The 14,129-nt window shown below is 32.4% G+C and overlaps 1 protein-coding gene across 1 annotated transcript in view; it reads right to left on the bottom strand.

Annotated features, from left to right (window-relative positions):
* Window positions 1-3,787: 3,787 nt before the first annotated feature.
* The window catches only part of LOC145241502 (NADPH oxidase 4-like), a 288,627-nt gene continuing 278,285 nt past the window's right edge, over window positions 3,788-14,129 (bottom strand). Inside the window, exons 14-18 of the mRNA XM_080104521.1 lie at window positions 12,334-12,462; window positions 8,252-8,363; window positions 7,407-7,481; window positions 5,091-5,191; window positions 3,788-3,960 (exon numbers count right to left, since the gene is read on the bottom strand). Of these exons, the coding sequence (XP_079960647.1) occupies window positions 3,843-3,960; window positions 5,091-5,191; window positions 7,407-7,481; window positions 8,252-8,363; window positions 12,334-12,462 (535 nt within the window). The 3' untranslated portion in view covers window positions 3,788-3,842. The remainder of the gene's footprint in view (window positions 3,961-5,090; window positions 5,192-7,406; window positions 7,482-8,251; window positions 8,364-12,333; window positions 12,463-14,129) is intronic.

Raw genomic sequence — 14,129 nt, 5'->3', positions numbered from 1 at the left:
TTTTTTAAATTCTATTTCACCTTAGAAGTGGTTGGTTTCAACATTCAAATATTTTTCTTAATATTTTGCATTTTCCACTCTTTTTTTGATGATCCTTGTTATTGATTTTTTCATGTTCTATATTTCTCTGTTCTCTGGCAAGTTCCGTGTATTTTGTTCTGTTTTCTGCTTCCTTGATCTCTGTGAACTGCTGTGATGGCAAAAATCTATGAGATGTGAGAGAGTACCTTTTTTGTTTTTGTTGACAATTATTTCATCTGGTACCCTTAGCTTGGACTAAGCTGGCAGTCGTACAATACACTTAAACGTGATATTTTAATTCATGCACATTACATATTGCATATGTATGTATCATAAAATCAATCCTTGGTAGATAATTTGCAAAAAACTAAAAATAAAAAAAAATAATGATAATGTCGTTCATCAAATTTCGTCTGTGTTTTTTTACAATATCACGTCAGCTAATATTTGGGCTTGACAGTCTTAAATATAGTTTTTCTTCTCTTATAGATGAAAGGGAATAATTTTTACTGGGGAATATTTTACGTTACACCGGCCAAGGTTACACCAGTGTAACGTAAAATATTGCCCTGTAAAAATTCTTTTATATCTATAAGAGAAGAAAGACTATTTTTAAGATCGGATTTTTTTGGTATTCAATACTTATCAGCTAAATTTCTGTACAAAACATATCTAAAAACGATGCCAGAAATATAGATTAGCTTTATGTGAAATTTGCAAAAGTAGGTTCAGCCGTTGTAGAACATATGCACGCACACACACACACAACACGCACACACACACACACACACACACAAACACACACACAACACGCGCACACACACACACACAAATAAGATAAGTTTGTGTCTTCTCTTCTTTCTCCCCTTCTTCTCCACCACCATCTCCTGACAAATCAAATAAATAGAAACAAAATTAATATAAATTGTTTTATTGCAATAAATTTTGAAGATAACCAAATGGAATTTTTTTACAAGTTTTCAAATACTCAAATCAAGAAATTTTACAAATGAAACAGATTGAATAATTAATTCCAAAGTGTTTCTTTCTTTGCCAGTTCTTTAAAGGTCTCAAAGACCTAAAGTCAATTCTTTTGATATTTTTTATAAATATTTGTCAATTTATATACAAAACTTTAAAGCTATTGCATCATCATCATCGACCTAATACTGTTCAGGAATCAGGTTCATCATTTCACGATTTGATTTTTCGCTACATATTTTTCATTTAATTTTCGAAAAATGCCATTCCTGTTTACAAAAGCATTTTCAGTGAAAGGAATGTTCATTCGATGAATCACCAGGATTTGATAAACGTTTAAATAGCTCCTTCATTTTTTTTCTTTCCTTCTTTTTTTCATAAATGCATCCATGTTTTTCTTTCCTTCTTGTTTCATAACCGCATCCATTTTTTTCTTTCCTTCTTTTATCCATAACTGCACACATTTTTTTCAGGATCAACTTTTACGAGAATCCTGAAATATGAAATATGTGCAAGAGAACATTTTTGATTTTCATCATTCTCTTTTTTTTTCAGCCATTGCTAGCGACATCAAAATTACGAACCACATATCATAAAACTTTAGCTGAGATTCGTTAAGGAAGTCTGCATTCGTTTTTACAAGTCATCCAAATCGGCAACTCCTTTTGTTTTGTTTTTTATTATAAAGGTTAACATTTCAAAAAATTAAATGGAATCGTCAATAACATTTAATCTTTCATGCAATCTAACGACATTTGATACAAATAAACTTCAATCTATGCCTGGCTTGTTCACCAATTTTTAGGCATTGATTTATCACCGTTCAGTGATAATAAGCACACGTTGATACAAGATGTAAACTTGTCTTGTCTTTTGTTGGCACCATCCTGCTTTTGGCCATAATGGCAATCAGGAATAGTCAGGGAATTGTTTTGATAGACATTATTTTTGATTTAATCCCATAGATGTGGGAGTTAAAGTCTGGTGAGTGCAAAGTTTATTCAGAATTACATTTCCTATTGATAAAACGATCACTAAAGTCTCCGCACATAATAATGGAGCAGCAAAGACTTGTTGGATATCGATAATAAATAAGGCAAAGATTGAAGTTTATTCTTGTATGGCTGGAAAGATTGTAGATTTTATTAACGGTTTCATGGGTGGGTGATATTGGGGTGGGTGTTGGGGCACCCTGAATATAGCTATTATCCTCATAACAAAATTGTGATTCCAAAAATTTATCATTTTAATAATTGTTCCCTTACATTTGTTTTATTTTCTAATTTTCAAACTTCCTCCGTAGATTAAAAATAAATAAGCTGCTTTAATAATAAACTAAACTGAATATGATTTGAAGATGGCCAAATGACCAGATTTAGTGTGTTGTGAGTTTCAAGAAACGATTCAGAAAATTATGTATTTTTTCACAAATTTTGATTTATTAAGCATAATAAATGTTCAAATTAAAATAAATATTAAAATGTTTTAAAAACTTATGAAGTATTTTTACAATTATAGGATGCCCCTTCCTTCCAATCAAATGTTATGCCTGGAATCATTAATAAAATTCAAAATCCTTTCTGCAATCCAATCATATTTGGTATAGATAATTATGTCTTACTTGTCCACCAATTTCAGTTATGAATGTTCAACAGTCTTCGTTTTATTTTTAGTCATACCTCTGCTTTCCTTGATAGAATCGGCAAAATTGTCAATAACTCTTACACTCTCCTTTTTCTCTCTTGTCGCATCCCATTGAAATGACCGCTTCATCCCTCGCAGCATCTCCACCATCCACCCCAAATTTATTAACGAACATCAGGTAGCATTAGTCTTGATCCTAACTGACTTCTAATTCTCATTTCCAAACCAGTAATGAACCAATGATCCATGTCTTGATATTGCAAGTTATCCAGTGTACAGTTGTACAGTTTGCAAGGACATTTCGAATGGCTACTGGGACACTTTGGTAATGGTTTCATCAATTTGACAGTTGGAGCAATCACCTGTTGGAGATTCATGACTGAAACTTGAACAAGGCACACATGGTTGGATCGTTGGATTGCAGAAGGGATTGTAAATTTTATTAATGATTTCAGAACATTTTGGGGGTGAGCAGTTATTTTGGGAGTGAGCAGTTATTTTGGGGGTGAGCAGTTATTGTCACAAAATATGGCTTTGCTAATCATTGGCTTCAGTGAATGTTTACCATGAACAACTTTCAGGTTATTATGAGTGATTTTTAATTTACAAAGTTTTAAATATTCTAAATGTATCATGATACATATAAACATATAAATGTATCATGATACATATAACATATGTTATTGGCAATATAATAATGTATGTAGCTACAATTCATTTGGAAAATTATTCAGTTCAACCGAGATATTTGCTAATATGAAATTAAATATTCACCTAAAAGTAAAACTCAGCAATTTTAAGTTGAAGAACATATTAAAAGTTGTCTACCTTAAGTTTAAAAATGTGTAACCAAATAAAAACTGAAAACTAAAATTATTTCATCCAGGGAAACGCCAAGTAGGTGCAGCTATTTTGAAATCATTTCTAAATAAGTAGTAGACAAAATCAATATGGCAGCATCGTCATCGTCATCGTCATTGTCATTGGCGGTGGCAGTAACAACGACATTCTACATTGATAATGAATACACTTGCACTATTTTTCTGAAAATTCTGGAAATTTCCAGTTTGTGTAATTCTCTGATGGTTTATATTTTCAGATTTTTCTGAAAAAGTTCTGTTTTCAATTAATTTTTCATTCCTTTTTCTGGCCAAAACTTCATAAAAATCGAATAGAAAAAAAAAAACAATTTATTTTTAGTAGACTTCCTGATGAAACTCAAATTTTGTATTCTGCGGATATTTCCTCCAACAGCTAATCTTGATGGCTCGTGTCAGCGGCTTCGGTCCACATGCAAATACGCCCACTTTACGCCTAAAAACAAAATACAAAATAAAAGAAAAAAACTGTTTCAAAAACAAGAACCAGCAATCACATTCCATTGCTTAGAAGATACTAAAGCATTTGATGATATGAAATTAATTAATAATTTTAATTCTAATATTTTAATTAATTTTTTTATTTTTTATTTTATGAATGTTTTATTAATATTAAAGTTGTATTAAATATTAAATTATAAAAACAAAATAAAATACAATAAATTAAAATATTAGTAAAATAAATATATTAAAATTACGATTAAAATAGTACTGATCCTTATAAACTAATTAAAAAAATAGAAAATAAGCAAAAATATTCCACTCGTTATGAATTTTTCAAAATTATAAATAAAAAAAATAAAAACTATAAATAAAAATACTAAATTGTTGTTTGGAATTTGTGGTATTTTCAATCTTCTCATTATTCAACTGGCAATATTTCCATCTCATTAACCCTTATTCTAAAAAGACTTCATCAATGGTGATTAATAAAAATAAAAGAATGAAAGTTAATTAAATTAAATCAATTGTTGCAGTTCCCATGATGTCATTCATATTTTATTCTATATAAAAAGCACATTTTCTTATTTATTTCTTATAATAAATTACAAATATTTTGCTTTCCAAGTCTTTTTTATGATAAAGATATAAAGATATATTATTTTTCGCATTTTTTAGATGTTATGTTCACACTTTAGTCGATGGGAAGTTTTATGTCAAACTCGGGAATCTATACAAAATGTCTAACTCCGTTCTTTATTTCATCATTTACAGTAGATTAGTTTGATTCATGACTGAACAGAAGTGTTACTTTATTAACATATGGTGCAACGGATAAAAGTGTTGACTAACTATAAATTCTAAAGCCTTTTACTTCCTTACTACAAGCAATAATAACTAAAAAATAACTTTAAAATTAATTTACACCTCTTCCTGGTTAGAACTTTCTAAACTCATCGATGAAATAAATGGTTCAATTTGATAATAAGCAAATGGAAATAGTAGTTCGACTAATGCATAATTTTCAGATTTTAGTCAAATAAATATTCTGTGATTCAATATGTTATTAGAAAATAATGTATAATGTTGGACTTGATCAATTTTCGAAATCTGAGTGCTTCTTACCCGGGATGACAGGAAACAATTTCATTAAATAAATCCTTCCAGATCGGTCGACCATAAGTTAAACGTTTTCTTACATATTCTTGGCAAGAATCTGGCAGTTCCTGAAAATGAAACATTTCAATCATTTAGTGACGTTAGAAAACAATTTCTAGAAATGTTTAAGCCATATTTTTTTTTGTTCTTTGTTGTTTAGTGGGTCCTTTTTACTTCAGATGTGGATTGCACATTGGCTATGAAGGTATAAAACGATTTTCTCTGTGAAACTCGATCATTTATGTTGGTCTTGATGTGATTTTGCTGCAGGTTATCCTTTGACTGAGATGTTTCAAGTCTTTTCTAGCTGCCTTTTCCTCAGATTCAACTGAGCTCGGCTCTATCCAACCAGAGCTTCATTCCATGGATGGTTACAACGCAGATCTGACTCCAGTCTTGGATACTTTAGCCTCAATAGCATAGTAAGAACTAATTTTGTTGTCAAGATGCACAGTCCAAATATGCACCAAACCATAACTGTATGATCAGAAAGACCGAATCAGTGGGAGCCCAGCATTCACTAACATCTAACATTGCATTATAAACATTATAAGCTGTTGTGAATAGAAAGTCAATTTTATTCTTTGTACAAAATTAACTTTTGAAACGCCTTGGGTTAGCATACACGAGGAACATGAGTTGGAGCAGATACATGACAGCATTAACAAGGCTGCTGCAAAGAAGGTGGGTTCTCTCTACCGTGTTAGAAAATTACTTATGCCTGAGAGTATCCTGTTCCTCTACAAGGCCACCATTCGCTTATGTATGGAGTATTGTTGTTACATTTGGGCTCGTGCATCTGCTACTAGGTTCTACCTCTTAGGCAGAGCCCAAAAGAGTGTCGCCAACCTAATAGGTCCTGCACTATCAGCTAAACTTCAACCGCTGTCCCATCAACGAAATGGTGTATCCCTTTGCCTGTTTTACAAGTATTTAATGGTAGGTGATCTGACGAACTACAAGCCCTTGTCCTCCCTCGACATAAATACCCCTGACAAACCCAACAAACAGCAAAATCCCACCCCTACACAATAGAGATCCCTAGATGTAAAGAAAGTCTTCTACTCTAATAGTTTCTTCTCTAGGACTGATAGACTTTGGAATTCCCTTTTGGGTTCCTGCTTCCCTGACTGTACTGACTTGCAGAAGTTCAAGTGTAATGTAAATAGACGTCTTGCTGATAAACTCTCTACATAGTATCCAGGAAAATTATGTCCCAGATAGTAGCCCCCTACATCAAACTGTGCCTTGTTTGGGGTGAAAATGCAAAAAAATAAAAGTTTAAAAAGGCTATTTTTCTATGTTGCAAAACTGAATAATTAATAATGAATAAAAGGCATTTTTTTTTTTTTACATTTTTTTAATTTTCTTTATTAAAATTTATCAAACATTTATCAAACGGGTTTTATAACTTTAGCAGCAAAACAATGTTATGGTAATAAAAAAATAGTGAATGTTAATCATGGATTAACAAAACTATTATTTGTCAAATGGCTTTGTTCATAAGAAGACAATTTGTCAGGCATTAACATCCATGTATACTTTTTTTTTTTTTTACCTAAATCCTACATGTATTTCATCTTCCATCCCTGCATCATAAGTCGATTCAAAATCTTTAATTTTAACTCGGGTGAAGAAATGATCCAAGGATGCCCTCAATTTGGCATACAATATCTTTTTGATTTGAGTCAAAAATCATTCATGAATTCGCCAAAATATTAAATTCCAATCAGCTAATAAACAGATTGTTTACCTAATTTAAAAAAAAAAACAATTAAACATTTATTTTTTTATGTAACTAACAAAGAAGTTGTTTTCCTAATTTATTTTTTTAATTGTCTTTTTGTCTGGTTTCTTGGAAAAATTCAATCGTGAGCAGCATTTCCCTAAATATGACAGCAATACTCTATCATTAAACGTATTTGACTTTTACGCAGGTAAACGATTGGATCAGGTGTCAGATATCTTCTGCAGTGGTAGAATGATCCAAATCATTTTTCTAGCAACTTTAGCAACAGATTGCATCTGTGTTCTATTTTAGCATTGGTGATTAAAGGAGAAAATGTTGGTAGGAAATGAAATATCATTGATGAAGTAAAATCTAATGAAAGATTGTTTTTACTTAAAATAATGTTTCATAAAATGCTTATATATTTGTTTTAAAGTTCAAGCAATTAATGAAAAGATAATTTAATGAAACTAAAGAAAATAATTTATAAATCTAGGGGAGATAAATCATAGGTATAAGGGAGATAACTCATAAATGTAAGGGAGACAACTCACTTTACATAGATTTTTGTCCATAGTTGTGAAATGAAACCTTACATCCAAGATGTCTGGTCTGTTGAAATCCCATAACTAAAAATAAAACGAGATTATAAATTAATGTTGAAATTGCAATATATATCATGTAGGCGCAAAAAAAATTTTTCCGTTTTGTAGAAAGGGAATTTTAAACCATTGTAATTTATTTCATGCATATTTTATTACTTAAACATATCATCATGATTAGTTTATAACTTTTTTCTTTCAGATTATTAAAACATTATTCATATTTTTCTGCAGTATTTTCACCTATGTTCACTTGAAAACGATCTCGTTTAGTCAACAAAAAGTCATCTTCTATCATGATAATGCTCAACCTCACACAGCACTACTGAACAAAGTTTCCTAGGAGAATTTGGTTTGGAAATTTTTCCCCATCTTGCATATTCTCCTGACCTCGCTCTCTCCGATTATCACTTATTCTAAGGATTGCAAATCCATTTAGATGATCAAGAGGAGATTGAACATAAGTTAGATTCATATTTCACATCAGAACTTAAAGCATTTTACAAATGAAGGATTTTTAAATTGATGGAATCAAATTATAGAGAGCAAAGGCCATTATTGTTGTGAATAAAGATTTTTAAAAAATGCAGTTTTTTTATTTTCAAGGTGACGTTTTAAATCAGTAAAAACTGTTGCAACATCTCATCTTTTAGTAACTTATCCATCTTCATCATCATTGTCTATCTCATCAGCATCACTGCTTTCTCTACATTCTCTGATTATTAAACAAATTTCATGAAAAAGTTTCTTTGTTTTTCTAAAACATATAGCTATAAACATGAACAATTCATACTCACTTCCTTGTGCAGACAATGTATCAATTCAGCAAACCATCCGATCGCTCTCACCACTTTAGTCGTCCATATTAAATAAAGTCTGCGAAATCTTTTTCTGTATTTTTCATTTGTTCTGTAAAGAATTCATAATGCAATAAATATAGAATTTTGATGCAATTTGATAAAGACCTTTTTTGATATAATTTGATTAAGAAAACTGCCAAACATTTATATCAGATATACTTCTGCGCTCCATGTTAAAAAAAGAATGTGTCCTTTATAGTATCTGACCTGACTGAATAGTTAATTGTCGACCGCTTCATACCCTCCAAGAAATTCCAGCAAAAGCCCAACAGCCAACCGTGGGTCACACCAGAATGTGCCACTGCCATTGCACACAGAAATCACTATTTCCATTTCTTCCAACATAATAGATGTTGTGAAACTAAAGCTACTATTAGGACTGTCAGCCGCCATTGTAAAAGAGTAAAAGAATGCTAGAGATTCATATACTTAGTATGTCATGTTTAAAGTAGCTGAGCAGTGGCTTGGTTCCCACCAGTTTTGGCAAATAACAAACAGGGTCCTGAATAGAAACGTGTGTCCTTTATCCCTACCATCATCAATGAACCTGAACTTTGCAACAAATTCTACCCTTTGCAATCAGGGCCACCTATCCTCCCCCCATATTTACTCCTGTGACTGAAAATACACTATGTGTCATACAAATATCTGTACGTAATGTTGCCAAGCTTATCAAAAACTTTGATTCCAGCATGCTCAAAAAGCTTCTATCGGAACTAGCGCCTCTACTTTTGTTAAAACGTTGCCTTAAGAAGAAATGTTTCCCTGGAAAAATTCATCAGTCTGCCCATATTTAAAAATTCTGAAGATCAGTCATCTCTCTTTCAGTACAGGTCAATCAGTTTCCATTGTGTGTAATCTACTAGAATCTGTGATAAACAGAGAAATGGTCAACTACCTCAGCAAAAATAACCTGCTCAGTGACATATAATATGGTTTCTGTTCTGCAAGATGTGCAACTGATGTATAAACAGTTATATCACACAGGATTAGTGAATCTCTCGACATGGGCTTCCTTTCTAGAGTAATACCTCTTGACAGATCAAAAGCTTTTAATATAGAATGGCATAGCAGTCTACTTCATAAGATCATCAGCTATGGAATAGCTGGAAATTTCCTGTCAATTATGAAATCCTTTTTCTCTGATAGGTTTATAAGAGTAGTCGTTAATGAGCAGAAATCAGAAACTTATAATATTAATGCTGGCGTCGCTCCAGGTCCAATCCTGGGACCAACTCTCTTCCTCATCTTCATCAATGATCTCTCAAATCACATTCTTAGATCATTTGTAGATATCTATGCAGACGACACCACAATCTATGGCAGCACTTCAAAGGCCAACAATGCTCAAGGTCTTTCTTATTCTTTCTCTTCTGATCTTGAGAACATGGTGCAATGGGGGAAAAGGTGGCTGGTTAATTTTAATGCATCGAAAACTAAGCTTCTCTCCTTTCATCATAATCTCTCTGACTCTCATCATGCTCCAATTGAAATGAATAGCTCATTTTGGGGACGCTCTATGTCTTGACAGCTTCTGAAACTGATCTTCATTCCTAATCTGAAATGGAACACATACATCAAATCTATTGCCAAGATTGCTGGAAAAATGGTTGGATCATTCTACTATTCCAGACTATAACATGGTTGACTCACTGCTAATACAACCCTCTATCTGCATAAGAGTAAAAGTATGTCCTAAAATGAAGTATTGTTGTCAGGAGTTGCTTGATGCATTTTATTCAGCCTTGATAAAGTTCAAAACCGATTTCGAAACCTAGTAGGTGATGACAGTTTTTCCAACAGAAGAGACATTGCGATCCTGTCTTTGCTCTATCGTTATTTTCATGGAAGTCATCGACTGAATTCCAATTCATGGTCCTCCTTGCCAAATTTTCACAAAAACACTCGACTAACTACAACCAGTATATATGATTACCCCTATTCTCTATCTGTGATAAATCTAACTGCATATTCCATGAAGCTTCTTTCCATGAACTGTGTTCTGCTAGCCTGCTTCCCAGTTGAATACAACATGGTAATCTTCAAATCCAATATAAACAAGTATTTGTTGAGCCGTCCTTATAAATAATGAAATTCTACCCAATTTACCACCTTACATTCATTAGCCCTTATCCTCAAATGACCTTCCGGCCTTGATAAGTAATGACTCCCAAGTAAAAATAAAAGACTTTCAAAGCAATGAATTTAAAATATTTGATTATGATTTGCAAACTTTTCATCCTACTTCTGTAAGAAAATGTCTTTCACTTTATTTTCTTCAGAAAAATAGTTATACTAGCTAGGAAGATTGTTATAATGGAGACAACTTAAAATAATGGCCTCAAAACCTGTGCCATGATTTATTTCCCAAAAATAAATCAAATAATGCAAGGGACATAACTCATACTTTTCAATTGAATATTAGAAAATAGAATTATCTCCTTTACAGAATCATATAATTATTTGACCATTTTGAGTGTTTCCCTGTATGTGTTTCCCGCCTATAACATAGAAGATACTAGCAAGGCTACTGCAAGGAAAGTAGGCTCTCTCTGCCATGCTATAAATTTTCTTCCATCTGTCAGTATTTCTATAAAGTCACCATTTGCCAATGTATTAAGTCTAGTTGTCACATCTGGGCTGGTGAATTAACCACGAGTCTTTTATTCTTAAACAGGGTTCAACAATGAGTCTCTAATCTAATAGATCCCACACTGTCTGGCAATTCTAACCCCTGCCCCATCACTGCAATGTTGCATCCTTGTGCTTGTTTCACAAGTATTTTAATGGAATATGTTTCAGGGAAATCTGCTGCACGCTCAATGTAAATACTCCCAACCAATGTGACAATTACTTGTGCTGAATCTGATGGAGTCGGTTCCAAGCTTACAGATGTTGCATGGGTATTTGTCTTGGGTGACAGATATCATCTCGTTAGTGTGTTCTTGTCGTTTTTATATCAATTTTGAAATTGCCAATTTCCACCTTTTAAATGATTTATGCACATTTCACTGAATGTGCTGATAACAATATTATCTGCACCCCGTTTGCCATAATGTTGATGCGGGGGAGGATTTTATTCCCAAATACTCTTTCATAGATATTCAAGCCATTTATAAAGTGAGACAGTGATGTTATCTGTTCATCGCTTTAGTTTTTAAAGAAACCCCTCTGTGTTTCAGTAAATCGGCTGCAAAACATAAAATGACCCAACAAAAAATGGCATAAAACTTAGTCACCAACTAATGCAAAAAATGAAAATGACACAAAAAAAAAAACATAAATACAAATTTTTCAGTCAATACTTGTCATCTCAATCCTTCATTTTTTGTATTTTTAAAGTGTAAATAAATTAACAGTGAAAATATCAAACTTATAACAGTATATTTAACATGAAATTAACAGTAAATTATTATGAAATTTGTACCTACACAGCATTACACATCAATTTCTCAAAAATCTTTTGAAATAAACCAAATGAAGTAGTGAATTCTTTCTTGGCTTGACAAAATCGACTTTGCAATCTAGGGAGAAATGACCTCTTCTCTAAAATCCATTTCTTATAAAACACACATTGTTAGTCTTTCTTTATTCTATTGTTATTTTCAGGATAGTGCTCGACTGAGTTCCAATCTCTGGTTCCTTCTTCTTGCAAGACATTCACAGCAAGAACTCGTCTTGCACATAATTGTGAAGATTTTTCTTGTCTTCATGCATGTGCATCGCATCAGATAGCATTTTTTTACAGAGTTTCTTTCTAAGATCGCATTATCATAGAATTGCTTCTCTGCAGACTATAACATGGTTGACTTCAAATCCAATATCAACAAATACTTGTCATACATCATCCCATAAGTTATAAAACTTTGTTCATTTCATTCATCATTTTAAATCCTCTCATAATATTCATCATTATTTAACTTACAATTTGCCTCTTTCATTAATTTTTATCCTCGAATAGCGTTTGGTCCTGATAAATGGTGACTCATTATTCAAAACAAAAAAATCTACTGCATTACCTGAAATCATTTAAGAATGAAGCAAATGGCGTAATCCCAATTCCTCCAGCCACACAAAGAACGAGGCGATACTGGGTGGTGTCCTCCATCGGACTGCTGAAGGGACCATCCAAGTTCAATTTGATTTTCCTGGATTTAGAAAAAAAAAATCAATTAATTATAAAAGCCTTCTCTAAATTTGTCTTCAAAAAATGAATTTTTTAGGAGAAATTTTAGCACAATTTAATGTATGATCTTTGTAATAATAATGATATTATTGTGTGCAGGATTAAATAGTTTTACTATTTGTGGTCTTATTTTCTTTTTATTCTTAATGGATTATTCCAATCTTCTTTTTCTGTTTTTTTATTACATTCGACTGTTAATAGAAAGAAAATGAGGAAGAGAAAAAGAATCACATGAGTAAGATCATTTATTTTAGGGATAATAGACTTACACAGAGACTATAAATATTGTTATATCTAAACATCATGGCAGCTATGGATCCAGCATCATGATGTGTACTTTTGTAACATACTTTTGCGAATACACTTTTTACACTGTATTTGTCTTGATCCTTACTAGCGTGCAAGATTGCAACACGGAGAGGAAGGAGGGGATAACTTACCAGAGTGTAGTTGCTGATGACTGAGAATATCTTTTCCAGGCAAAAACGTCTTGCTTCAAAGCATTTATATCAGTAGAGAAAGCGATCATTTATTATAAAATCTTCTTTCGTGACGACTGGCTTGTCACGTGATTTGTCAATCGTTATCTAATTTATGGTTACTAAACTGAAGGAGAAAGTTGTCATGATGGGCTATCATAAAATTATTCAAGTTTGCAATAAGGGTGAGAGAAACGGTATAAAATAAGAGTGAACGCCACAAAACATACAGTGAGAGAGGGTGAGAGTGATAGACAGAAGCTTAGTAAGAGATGGGTCACTTGGTGAGTTAATTGCTATTTAAAGCTAACTAGAATAAATAAAATTAATTGATCCTCAAGCTAAGAAATATTTTAGCCCATGTATTGTATTTTGTCTGATTAAAATGTATGGAAACACTGCTTTAGGGAAATAAACGTTGATTAACTCGGCTTTAGCATAATGATAATAGAATAAAACCTAAAACAGATGAAAAGAGCAACAGTTTTTATACCGCATTTCAGTGAAGCAAAATGCCCATTTGAGGACAATGGCAATTTTTTGCTCAGCCATTTTGGTTATGGAGTTGATGGGATGTAATGGCACCATCTAAATGGGGGTGGAAGGTAGAAGGGGACAAACTTGTTCCAGTGATGACAAACAAAAGTCCTTCTTCAGATGAACTGATCCAGATGGTTCACTGCAACTGTTTGGAAGGCATGAACATGTGGCAAGATGGCAAGTGTGACAATATCAAAAATGCTCATCAGTCATAGATGATGAGGATGATGAGGATGAAGTGAACAACTTTGAAAAAACATTATGTGAATCGGGTTGAGACAGGGGTAACTATAGATATGGTATGAGGGGTGATTCAACATCACTGGCAACCATTTCATGTGAAAGATTTATCATGAAAACATGGGTAAAAATGCAATATTTATTGGTTTATCATGAAAACTAATCGAGTTAATGTTTTAAAATGTAATGGAAAATGACTTGTAAGCTGAAAATGTTCAACTTTGAAATTTGAAACTTTTCCATACTCAAATCCTTCCAACTAAAAGTATGATGTAGAGTCGACCCAACCTGACATAAAACGATAAAAACAAAATGTTACAATTTTTTGTGTCGGTTTGTGCATTGACTCATCTATTAGGGTTCTAAAGGA

Source organism: Euprymna scolopes, chromosome 20, assembly GCF_053919585.1.
Source record: "Euprymna scolopes isolate OS-2025 chromosome 20, ASM5391958v1, whole genome shotgun sequence".
NCBI lineage: Eukaryota > Metazoa > Mollusca > Cephalopoda > Sepiida > Sepiolidae > Euprymna > Euprymna scolopes.
Note: the sequence above shows the minus strand (reverse complement) of the source record. Positions and strands in the feature narration are given on the sequence as shown.